The following is a 13,119-nucleotide window of genomic DNA, read 5'->3' as shown; positions in this document are numbered from 1 at the left end:
CTGCTCACTGATGAAGTGGTGATGGTTTAAGCTGCATAAATGCCTCTTCCAGATTAACATGGCATTACAGTCAGATTTTTATTTCATTGTCTTGCCTCTGCTTCTGGCTGTGTTTTCATGACAAAGCTCCATGAGCTCACTGCCCACAGGACTGAATCTCCATCTGCGTCTGCTCATGAAAGCATATGAATCTGAGGAAGACACATGGAAATGATAATCAAATTTATTTTTGTAGACCTGAAGGGGATACGAGTCAGCTGACTGGCTGCTCCTTGGCTTGATGCGCAACCAAGTTACATTTTGTTTGTTTAAAAACAGTTTATACACATTTTTGAAAAGTATTTATTCCAAGTTCTGTCTGTTATTGATCCACCAAGGTTCTGTTTGTGCGTTTCCTTCCTTTCTGCAGGGCATCTTTACCAGATGTGACCGACAGGCACCTGAACTGCTGTCAAAAATGTGACCATTCAGAAAAAAAGCTTTATTTTAATTATATCCACAAGGATATCTTCTAACAGACAATTCAGTGTTTTCTCCTACAATGTTACAGTGGAAAGTTCCCCATATTATTTCAAAAAACATTGCAGGCATATAATAAGACACTGAAAATACAACAAAACAAACTTTGTAAAAGTGAATTTATACATCTACAGGTGTGTTTTAATGATAATTTTGTATTGTTTAGTGACCCACAGCAAACATAAGAGAAGGTGTCAGGTGTGGAAATCATCCCTGTCAGTCATGAAAGTGTGACAGCAAGCCAGTATGAATGATACCAGGAACTTGGAATGGACGCAGCTAAATGCACATTCATTTTTTACATTTTCATGTACATGCACAAATTATTTTAAAGTTGCCGCCTCTGCAGATGCACAAAATTAAATTCAGATCAAGCCGATCAACAGCTTGATGCCTGACTGTAGCTGCATTTTGGAGTGTGTCGTCATTACCAGATTGCTTCTGTTGTGTTAACATTTATGTGAACGTCTGAGCACAAATACTGACTTAAGCTGATAGGTGTGTCCATAAATGTCAAAACTAGTTCCCCTTCAAGCATTCATTGGCTTAAGGAATATTTTAGTAATCACCTCATGCAAAATTATTTAAATAGTTATTTTTCTAAGATTTAATGCCTTTTTTTATTCTCTAGCATGTGTAGAACAACACACAACTGCTGGATTTCTTGCTGACGAAGCTATTATTGCTTTTCACTGTGCAAAATAGTGAAAGATTATGAAGGAATTTACAACAGGCTGAAAGTATAACTTTATAGCCCCTTGCAATGCAAACCACTTGGTCTGATTTAATTTTTCAATGAATGCTTTAAACAAAAACACCAAAACACATAAGCATGGCCAAATATTGACTTTGTAGACTTTCAGTCTTCAGTTCAATGTGCATCATCAAAGAGCCACTTGTTGAGGGAAGCAAAAGTAATTGATGAAAGTCTGCTTTGATTCATTGAAATGCAGTAAAGTAAGACCATCTGTCCAGATTTCCATCCTGACGTAGAACCTCGTCCTCCTTTTTTTCGCTCCTCATCATCACCACTGGTTGTCATGGTTGGGGTGTGGAGGTGGGCGCGACGGAGGAGGGGCCCTACACGGAGGTGGGCCCTGAGGCGGAGGTGGTAGGGATCCCGTTGGAGACGGGGGGGCGGGGGCCGGGCTCAGGTTTGCTGTGGGCAGAGCTCTGTTTGGAGGTGATGTGTAGGGGGGAATGGTGGTGGATGGGGGAGGAGTGGAGGGGAGTGGAGGGAGCGTGGAAGTGGGTGATGGGGGCAAATGGACGAGGTGGTCTTCATTTGATGGCCGGTGCTGGTAGCTGTGGGGCAAAGAGTAGACGGGTGTGGAGGTGTGGTTGTAGATGGGGTATCGAGGAGCAGGGTAGGATCTGCTTCGGGTGAAGTTGATGCATTTGCCCTGTTTTAGGAAAGCATAATTCAGTTCAGTGTAAGGAAAGTAATATGGGGTTTTATAGACAAAAAAAAAAACCTGCAATACATATTCACTGAAAAATTCCTACTGTGGCACAAATGGAAAGAGGAAATTCCTCTGTTCCTGAGAGTCAGGAAAGAAAACACGTTCCTGCCAGCTGTGCCGATTCTGAAGGCGACAAGCAGCATCTGATGACTTCTGCAGATGATCCTGACAATTCTGCTGCAGTTTTCCCTGTTTTCTCTTCACGATGACGTGAAGAACGAATCTACAGATCATCCTTCACTTTGGAATTGACTCCGATTCAAACTTACCTCAGTTAAACTATAATTTCTGTTAAGCTCTGGCAAATTCTTACAAATTCATCTACCAAAAGTGGACATGCTGGCTCAAAATCTGACACTGTTTTTTTGAATGATTCTGTGCTCACTAAACAGCTGCACACACCAGATACTTTACATTCACCCTCTACACCCGTAGAGGAAATCGTAAACATCATATCTTGATTTTTACCATCTGTTGATACGTCTCACCTTGTCTCCGGGATGAGGCCGCATCACTGACACTCTGTCATAGCCTTTTCTCAGAAATACACACAAAGCATCCAGTTTTCCCTGTAGAGACATCATCACAGACAAGAAGAAGATATAAAACACGTTGTACTGTAGTGATGATCTCCAAAAAACAACCACGACATTAACACGATGTGAGTGCTTTGGCGAGTAGTGTGTGTTTATTCCTGCCAGACTTTATCTGCTCTACTTGCTGCTCCACATTTCTCATTTGGATTCTCTTATATGGTAAAGAGGCAAATAAACACAAGAATGTACTTTGTCAGGAAGAAATGATGTCATGTGTAGCTACGTTCACGAGCCAGTCGATAATTAACCGTTTCCTGGTACAGACAAACGATTAGTGAAATCTGCTTTTAAAACATCTGGAATAATTTTTCTTACGTTGGTGTTATGTAATCCATCTCTTTGTCACATAAGATGTGATTGGCAGCTCGACAAAAAGCTATGAAGTACATCTTGAATTATTTCCTTACTTATTTTTTTTGTAAAAATCTTATTTTGAATGTCATATATTTGATATACGAAAAGAAAAACATGGACAGATAAGAGTAACAATCAATGAATAGCACAATTTAAGTGGGACAAAACAGGGAATAAGTGGGGCACCTTGATGGGGGCGTACCACCTCCGCGGGCGGGTGGACTTGTGGATGGGATAGTATGACCTAGGAACCTCTAACTCCTCTTCGGGCATCACGACTCGAGCATTTTTAGCCTTTTCCAGTTTAGCTCCTTCTTCTGTTGAGCCTTTATCGCCCCATCGAACCTGAGGAAGAGGAGGAGCTTTCAGTTCTGTGCTCCAATCAGTCAGTCAACAAAAACAATAGCAATAAATCATCTGTTTCACGTGACACATGTCCTGCAGAATCCAAGGTACATTTAATGCTATTACGCGATGACACACTCACTGTAAAAACTTAATATTGTCATTTAGAGCTTGTTTGCATCCTGACCTTTAGCATTTAGCTCAAAATACTGTGTTTTGGTACAATTTGAAGAATTTTTTAAAAAATCGAGCCAACTTGTTTTCCAGTCTCTATTATAGGATGTTTTTTCTTCACAATTTAAGATAACAGCAGTTTCTTTAAAGCAATGTTTTATCTCATAAAAACTGGTTTTATGTTTGTCCATATTTGGCTTGTCTCCCGAAAAGCAAAGAATGTTTCACTGACAGCTCCTTCTCATGTTTTCTGGCGGAAAAATTAATTTTATGGTCAGAGAACCAATAAAAAGTGATCACAAATGTCAGGAATGATTCTTCACATCAAGAGGGAAACCAGTAAAGTCGAAGGATTCCCTTGAAGCTGCCACAGCCGAGCCATGAAGGGTTTAACTTGGAGCAGAAAGCACTTAAATTAAGTTCTGCAGATTTTCCGTTGCTCTTGGGGCAGCGGTGCGGCTTCAGGTTCAGAGCGGATTCTTCAGACTTAAACGTAAAGAACAGGCTTCAGTCTCCTCCACCTTCTACGCCTTGCACACCTGGTCCTGCTTGACCTCATGGACGACTCATGTCTGTTGTGTCCCTCATTTACCTGACGGCTGCTCCCGCCTATCATCACAGGGTTCAGATGCCTGACTGACTCAGAAATCTCCTGATGTCATGAGTCTCAACTTTTCTTTCCACTGCTTTCCTTTTCCTTCTCCACTTCATAACTTGAGCAGATTCCTTTTACCAGCTCAAGCAGCAAAATCTAGCTCTTTGCACAGGATCTTGCTGGCAGTCACCCCCATTTCTCCTGAGCAGACTTCCACATGTGAATCCTGCAAGCTTGCATGATTCATACAGTCGGGAAGTTCGCTTATGGCTAACATGTGGTTGATCTGTCCTCTTGGCGTTTTACTGGCCAGATGGTCTCGTGTCAAATCACTCTGGTGCTCCGGTCTTGTCACAACAAAGTGACTCATGATCTTCCAGCTTGAGCTGAGATATTCTCTCTACTCACTTCCTGTTTCTCTTTGTTTTCCTGCTATACTTATCCTAAATCCCCTTCCCGCTATTCAGCAGTTCCAACTGGCCTGAAGCCAGTTGATGTAGATACACAGTGGGTTCAGTTTTAATGTGTTAACATGTTCATGTTTGCTGTGGAAACAAGCAGAATTTACTTCAGGCGTCTGAAAATGATTCAGTGATGATTCAGAAATGCTGTTAGAACAACAGCTGATGACTTCTAAAATAAATAATAAAAAAAGACACCTGATAGTTTCTCTCATCCCTGTTACTATTATTTGGATATTGTTCATATTCTCTCACTGTGATGCCTATCTTGGCTTGTGTATACTGTCAGTATTGAAACACCTTGTCAAATTACCTGTTCCGTGTTTCCTGCTTTTATCTGGTTACTCACTTCTCCTCTTATTTGCCAGTTGCTGATTTATCTTCAAGTCTTTCTTGCCATCCTTCTTTTTGAGCGTTCCTCCACGTTCAGCTCATTTTGAATCTTTGCCTTTTACTACTACTTTGTGTTTGTTTAAACTTGTGACCATCATTTGTGTTACCTATCTTCAGTAAAATTTATGATCTCAAAGATTTGATTCATACTTTTGGTCTTAACATTTGTGTGGATCCACCATAATAAATATTAACTATTACATTCAGGTGATGATGAATCAGTCTATTCTTACATCATGTTCCTATTTTTACAGATGTATATACTGTATATTATGTCCATATTTGATTAATCACTACTGTATGTGCACAGTATGAAGATTTGACCTATTTAACACTAAGTTTATGTTTGTATCTGGATGATTGTATCATCATATTATTTTATTATCTGTCACATTCTACCTCCATTCTCTTGATGCCTCCCACTCCTCGTCCTCCGTAGTACGAAGCATCCACTGTGGGCCACCTCTTCTTCGGAAAACCGTCTTCATCATCCTAAAGAGGAATAGCAAGTTGTACGAATTATATTATACTACTTAGTTATGGTGTTGAGTCATTTTGTCATTATGAAGTGTAGGAAGCAAAGACTTACAGACATGTCTTCCATTTCTGGAGGAGGCGGCTCATGAATGACCTGCAAAGAAATTGAATATGTTATATAAGCCATAAGGCGTCGTAGGTGCGTTCAGACAAACGTGTGTTCGTCACTCTGAGAGGATCCACTATGTGGCCGTCGTACCACGGTGCAGCAGAGAGGCCAGAACCACCACAGCAGAGCGATGGTGAGGAGCAGCATGAGGATGAGGAGCGCTATGGCCACAAAAGTCCCGTCAGACTGGAAGGGAAATAAACAGACAGTAACCAGGGGAAGGTAATCATATATCAGCATATGTCCAACCAAACAAACTGTATATAACTTTAAAAGAAGTTTAAAGCATTTCTTTATGCTTCAGATGCATTTCTGGCTTTGATACAACATTCACTTTCAAATAAAGCTCGATTGAAATGTTAGTTTAGATGACTAGTTTTGTATTTATTTCCTCTTTAAAGAAATAAACATCAAACAAACACTTTTTTTTTTGTAATTGAAGTGCAGAATAGTTGCAGAGGATATTAATTCAGTCACTCCATGATTGAAAATGTAAACTACTGTACTGATAACTGCTGCAAAGCGGACGTTTGTTTGGCTGTTTTTTAAGAGAAAAATTGAAAACATAACCGATGTGGACAAGTATAAATGAGGGGACCAATGTCTCGGTGATCCAATGGCTCTATATGATGAGCAAAACAGAAGTACTCCAAAAGTATGCCTTTGGTTTTCTCTAAACCAAACCTCAACCACAGCTCATGGATAGGAGCTTAACAGAGGAGAATGGAAGAATTATAACTTTTAACTGTTCAAACTACCTTGAAGGATGGGATTTTTTAAGGCTTTCTTTAGTCATAATTATTTTCACCCTCCTTTATCAATTAATTAGTAAAACATTAGTAGTAACACTCAGCATCTTTTAGACCACTTCCATCATAACTTGATGGAGTGTGTGATCTCAGCTTTCTTGTGTTGCTCTGTATTGTACTCACACAGGTGACTGCAGTGATGGTGACAGAGCTTGATATGAAGCTCAGGCCGTTATTCATGCTGACATGGAGGGTAGCAGTTCTGTAGAAGTCAATGACAGGGATCATTTACTGCATTTCATATGAATAGAATTTTTATAACTCACTTAGCTTTTTTATTCAAGATTAAAATCTTGCACAAAGTCATAAATTATAGCGACTCAGATATTAAGTCGCCATAATTTTAGCTGAACACTTACGTTCCCTCCTTTTGCAGAACCGGAGCTGGACACAAAAGATAGAAATCTCTCACCACCAGAGGTCTTTTCACTGGGGAAATAGAATTAGACGGAGATTTCTTATCACAACGCATGCCCTGGTATCAGTGTATAGAAAATAAAAAGAGATACGAGGGTCATCTGTGAAAGAGACACTCGTGATTTGAGGCGCAATATTTGCTTGACTTTTTTTCTACCAGTCCTGAAATGTCAAGCCTCGAAATATTCTTTTTGTTATTAAATTCCTGGACTTCCTCTCCTTATGGAAAATGAAGCAAATGAGGGAGTGTTCTGGTGTATTTACCCTGGCTGAGAGGGTGTCTAGTGTGCGCAAAGAGCAGAACTCTTCAATGATGAGATCCACATTCCCCTTCAGACATCTGAGAAGCACTAAGCGCTAAACCAGCTGATTGAAAGCAAGAGAAGACGGTGGCTGAAGGTTTTTGTGAGAGCAAGGGACTTAAATCATCGTGCGCCACAAAGAGCCGTCGCCGCCATCCGTCCACTACTGGCCAGAACATACTTGGCATAAAGCTGGACTTGGCGGCTGAATGGAATCTGAAAACTGCTGCTTCTTTCTCTATATATTACTGTAATCAGATTTGGATGGATTTTATGTGACATGGGAATTCAATCTTCTGTCAATCTGTCAATCAAGTTATGCTGACACAGGATGATCACTTAAATGTGGCAACAGTGGCGCAGGCGATTGGTGGTTCAAATCCCGCTCCCCCAGTCATCTGTCGTTGTCCCCTTGAGCAAGACATTTTACTGTACTTCCCTCCAGTGACGGACTCGTGGGTGTGTGAATGTGTGTGAATGTGCTAGTCGTGATCAGGGAGGCCATTAGCGCATCGATCAAATCCATCATTACGTCCCGCTTCAAAGCGGTATGTTTTGTACTTGTTCGTGTTCGTGTGTTCGGCCGTCTGTTAGTCCACCAAATATCTTTGCAACCATTGCAGGTAGTAAGATGAAACAAAAAGCTAATTACTCGGGCAGCACAGGGGAGGAAAATGAGATGATGACATTGACCTTGAGAAAACTAGGTCATGAAACCTCACGACAAATAGAATGCACCAGTTACATGTTGGATCTTTTATTAAATGATTCATTAAAACTCTGATTTCAGGGGTGGCGCAGGATGTTGCAGTCTCTAATTGCCTTGTTGTTAAATGCATTTTCGTCTAAAGACTTTATTTGACTTTTGCGTCCACTCTTCATCTAAAACGTGACCTGAGGATATATAAAAGACGTGTCGCTGGTTGTACCTGCGTCTGCGATTCTGTTTGACAGCAACATGTTAAAACCATACAGCATGTCACCTTTGTCCAGAGCCAAGCAACATGTTTCCCCATGTCTGCTGGTCTTTATGCTAAGCGAAACTCACCTGCTGCTGGCTACAGCTTTATAATTGAAGGCCTATGAATGCAATAATGCCCTTATCTCACACACTGAGAGAAGATTAGAGGAGTTGGAGAACACAGGGGAAGTTGAACCAATGTCATCAGCTAGAGGAGCGTAGCCTCACTATATGTGGTGAAGAGCTTGGAAGCGATACTCACTCAGAGTTACAGTGTCATTGATGCGAAAGCTGCAGAGAACTTTCTGTACGTCACGGGCATGAAGGAAACCGTTTCCTTTCACCACCACCTGGAAGGACTCTGAAACGGGATTACATATGTAATTTATATCACATCATGTATGCAACTGTGGAACTGCGATGATCGTAGATCTTCACTAAGGAAGGTAGATCACTGTCTTTTATAGCTGTCTGTGGTTTTGCCTCTTTACCTCCTGCACAGATGCTGGAGGGTTCAACGGCCAGAATCTCAATGCAGGATCTCTTCAGGATCTGAGAGGGAAAATAATGATGTCAAAACCTGAATCCACATTGCAATGGATTAAATTATGCATCAGAATATTTAATCACTAATCGGAAATCTGTGATGGTATGGGGTTGTACCGAGTCAATAATCCCTTGTAGTGCTTCAAATCCATCATTCACAGGGAAGACGTGATCCTTACTGTCAGCTATTGTTGAAAGCTGTTCAGAAACATGAACACACAGTTTTACATTGTTTTGTTTTGTTCACTAATTCCTCTGCTTTACTGGTTGACAGGTTGATTCACCTGTGTTTCATTGAAGTCTTTGACCCCCACACAGTACACCGTGGCCCCCAGCTGGCGTGCTCTGCCAGCCTGAGACAGAACAAGAACAAAATGAATAAAACTCTTCTGACTCATTTCCGTACCCCTGTCAGTGATGTCACAGCAAACCTGGAAGGTTTTAAGTCAATGAAGGCAACACAGCAGCATCTTCCTTTATGGATGTTCTCTTTAAATGCTCAGATTTTGATCTTAAATTGAGAGGAAACTATGCAACAGAATACTTTATTCCATAATCATGAATATAAAGTTGGAGAATGTATTATTTTTGCTCTTGTTCTGTAAAAATAATAGGTATGAAAAGGTATTCACAAGATGATTTTTGTGCATTAAAATGTTCTTAAGTATGCGCTGTAAAGTCTGATGGTAACTTTATGTGTCACCTCTCTTTGTGCCAGGTCAAACTGATTCTCTCTCAGTTCGCCGTCCGTCAGGGCGATGATCACGCTGGCTGTCCGGTAACCTGCAAGACAGAGCCAGATGGAGCGTTTAAATTAAAACAATAAACCACTCTGGTGGTTATACCAGTGGGTTTTCTTTTTTAAATAAAAATCAACTGAAGCCATTTTGAATAACATTTTAAACATAATTGCCATCTGATGGAATGGGCAGCTGCTTTTTGCCGTTGATGACTCTACCATCAGTTTGATGAATGGACAAAGACTCCGCCAGTCGAAGAAATCATTAAGAAGTGAAAAGGAAACTGTTCTACTCACCATCTCCAGTCCCATAATATATTTGCTCGCTGGCCTGAGGGAGAAATTTTGAGGCGTCACTGGCAAAATATTTAAATTAGCTTCATTTTAAAGGTTAGATGCCACGCTGTTGGGAAAGGAGAATCGATTTCAAGTAACTTAATAGATGGCTTACTCTTTGAAAACCTTTGTGCATGTAAGTGTCTCCGCCTGGTTGCACCATCCTCAGCTCCTCCAGTCTGTCCCGAATCTGCTCTCTACACATTGGTGCATTCCAGATAATTGAAAAAAAAATATTATTAAGTGAAAAGGAGTGAGATAACACAAGTTAAACAGAAGAAAGCTGTGTGTGTTTCAACCTGTCTTCTGTTAGTGCCATGAGAATTCTTCCCTCTGTGGAAAATACAATGAAGGACATTCGCAGCTGAGGACTGGAGAAACAAAAGAGAGGTGATAATCAATCATGGAACATGTTTTCTGCTTTTTCTCTTTGATTGAAACATTGCTGTGTCGGTCTCTACCTGATAAACTTGTGAGCTAAGTGGTCGACGAAGTAGTAGATCTCGTTCCAGTAATGTTGCACGCTGCCAGACCTGAAAAGAAGATTCAAGAAAGACCAATCAACTGTGTCACTGTTTTGTGAAAAGTCACAACTGTCTGCTCACCTGTGCCTTAAGTTTAAGGTCATGAGTCAGTTGATCAAAATTTGAGTAACTTTAAAATATTTCGCATGCATGATAGATAGCATGCGTTTTGTATGATTGTTCTTTCAAAGGGTGGAACTTTCCTTAAAATCTTGAAAGACATTGACTTTTAAGATTGTAATTGTTCACATCTCAAGAATTGCAGTATGAAGTAATGGTTTTCAACTGTTTAAAATATGTACATTTGCTATTCATATTATTTATAAAATTACATATTCATACATTTACTGAATTTTCTTAGCTGTTTTATCTCATGAAATCATTCATGCATGTACCCTTTGCAGCTGATAACCTTAACCTGAAACCTTGACATGGTCACTGTGTTTATGTGGCCGGCGAGAGAATAAAAGGTCAGTGTCTAAAAACAAATAGATGCTCTGACCAAAAAACACATTTCCCACAATGCAGTAATTAAGCTCATTTTAACTTTGACAAAAACGTTTTGTACAAAGTTAAGGTCCTAACTTGTGTTTGATGGTATTTTTCTTTATTCACTATGATAGTTTTGATCCTTGATTGATGAAGTTTTGTGGGGATTTATATTAATACAGAGCAAAATGCAAACACATTTTTTCTGTGCAACTGTAATGTTTGTAACTTGAATAAGTAATTTCGTTATTTGACATTAAGGAGTACTTACATTTATTTTACATTCCATTGAGTTACATTTAGTTACACTTATTAGTCACATCTTGCCCTTTGAAGACAGCCATTATGCTGATGTGGCCATCAGTGAATATGAGTATGACCCCGCTGCTCTAGTTGAATGTGTTTACAATTGTAATATGAGGGGCACTAGCTTTTATTTTGTAGCTTTATTTTAAAAAGCTTTCAAAATGAAATGAATGCCTCTCATTTTGTGTTGATGCACTGAACCATGATTGTGTGTACTCTACACATGATGAATGACTCTGTCCATGTATTCATTATACTGAAGCCTCACATTAGAGACCAGAAAGGTCCACTGAGTGCCGATGTTTAATATTTCCATCTCTTTTCATGTGCCTTCGCAGCTCATTTTAAAGTAACAAAACAAAAACTGCACGCTACATCTTTTTTTTTTTCATACGAGCAAAGCCAGGTTCTGATTTTGCAAGTGTTGTCTCAGCAATTCTCTAAGATCAATGCAGCTTTAAGATCTGAAGTCATCAAAGAGCGTTGCTCGGCAGAATATGTCCATATATCTATGCATCCTCTTCTCACACTGCACTCCCCCCCTTTCCGTATGTTTTCATTTATCCTGGGATTTAAATCTCCATGCACTGAACGCCAGAAACTCTGGATCTTTGGAACATCTGGCTCAAATGGAGAAATGGTTCTGCAGACTGTAGCACAGGGACTAGATGTGGGCCCCTGTTGGTGAAACGTGGTGCCAGCAACAACAGGAATCATCACGGTGCACTTCTCATGAATTATCCTCAAAATGATTCATCAGTGTTCAAATACACACTCTTTAAATCCCATCTATCGAAGATTCTCCAGGTGAATGTCGGCTATGACCCCCCAAAAAAAAGAAAAACGAGACTTGACATAACCTGTTTACGTGACAGTTTAATGAACACAGTAATTAAACCCTTATGCCACAGAAATCTGATTTTTTCCTTAAAGGCCTGAGTAAAATATTATGTAATTTTATTATGTAATAATATGTTAATAGACATGAAACTATTCTACAAATGTTATGATAAATATTTTTTAAAGTAATTTCCAAACAAAATATGTTTCCAACGTCTTCAGTGTGAACTTGGAAAATGTCTGTGGCTATTTTTCACTGGAAACTGACATTAATAAATCAATTCACAAAATGAGAAAATAATTAGATTAATTTATAATAATGGTTCCTAACCTTAACACTGGAAACATTAAATGTAATTTTCTAAATATATGACAAATCAGTGATTTTAAGCCAAACAATCAAACATGACACCCTGAGCTCAGAGAGCTGGACAGGTGACAACAGCTATAAGTCACACTCAATGATTCCTTCCATCTGTAATGATACTCACTTGTCCAAAACAAAGTATAGATCAAATCCTCCATAGCAGGACGACCCCGCTTCCCTTCTCTCACGGATCTGTCCAGTGGTACCAGCAACCAGCACCACCACCAGCATTCCCAGTTCCACAGCGAGCAGGACCTGCCTGCACCAGAGCTGTGACATCACCCCAAGTTTTCAAGAAACCACTAGCTCAATCAGAGGGAAGGCATACATAAATATTCATCCACTGTCCCCGCTCACAGCATACAGATGTAGTCAGCCATGATCTACAAAGCAATCTCCAAGGCTTTAGAGTTTAGACGCTTTGCTTCGGATCAGTGTCCCATCTTCTGAAGCAGATGTGTGCTGAGAGAGGAGGAGTGAAGTTAGCAGGACACTTTTCCATCCCCCTTTCCCCTCAAGCCAGCTCAACAGACAGATCCAGCAGATACATCACTGAAATTATAAATCATGTGGAAATACCATGACTCAGCACTTGTTTTGTGAATGTCCCTTAAAGTTTCAAAAGACACTTGATCTTGCAAATACTTTTAATTGTGGATGCCTTTACCTTCACTTTTTGCAAGTTAACTTTTTTACCTGCTCATCAGTGCCACTCAGTGGTAAACTCATGCAACATGCAAAGCACAGAACAGAAGCATTAAAAAGTAATCAGTTACTCTGCACCTAAGAGTAGCAAATTTTCAAAGTCGTTAATATGACTAATTTTAAATTTAGAAACTTCATGTTTGGGCATCTGAAAAGTGAAGAACAGGATTAAAAGCACATTGAATCAGTCCGTAACAGAAGTTTGGTTATTATTGTGTTATTATGATAAAAG

At 39.9% G+C, this 13,119-nt stretch overlaps 1 protein-coding gene across 1 annotated transcript; it reads right to left on the bottom strand.

Moving 5' to 3' along the window:
• Positions 1 to 207: 207 nt before the first annotated feature.
• On the bottom strand, positions 208 to 12,660 carry LOC137608076 (anthrax toxin receptor 1-like). The gene is made up of 18 exons (XM_068334106.1): positions 12,307 to 12,660; positions 10,118 to 10,189; positions 9,956 to 10,027; positions 9,772 to 9,853; positions 9,618 to 9,651; positions 9,285 to 9,364; positions 8,866 to 8,934; positions 8,699 to 8,779; positions 8,527 to 8,587; positions 8,298 to 8,396; positions 6,715 to 6,784; positions 6,479 to 6,557; positions 5,637 to 5,732; positions 5,490 to 5,531; positions 5,300 to 5,392; positions 3,119 to 3,277; positions 2,471 to 2,551; positions 208 to 1,922 (listed from the first exon to the last, which is right to left on the bottom strand). The coding sequence occupies exons 1-18, from the start codon at positions 12,459 to 12,461 to the stop codon at positions 1,545 to 1,547; spliced, it is 1,803 nt and encodes a 600-aa protein (XP_068190207.1). The 5' UTR covers positions 12,462 to 12,660; the 3' UTR covers positions 208 to 1,544.
• Positions 12,661 to 13,119: the final 459 nt, after the last annotated feature.

Source organism: Antennarius striatus, chromosome 15 (assembly GCF_040054535.1).
Source record: "Antennarius striatus isolate MH-2024 chromosome 15, ASM4005453v1, whole genome shotgun sequence".
Taxonomy (NCBI): Eukaryota; Metazoa; Chordata; class Actinopteri; order Lophiiformes; family Antennariidae; genus Antennarius; species Antennarius striatus.
The sequence above is the reverse complement of the archived record's forward strand: the minus strand, read 5'-3'. Positions and strand labels throughout refer to the sequence as shown.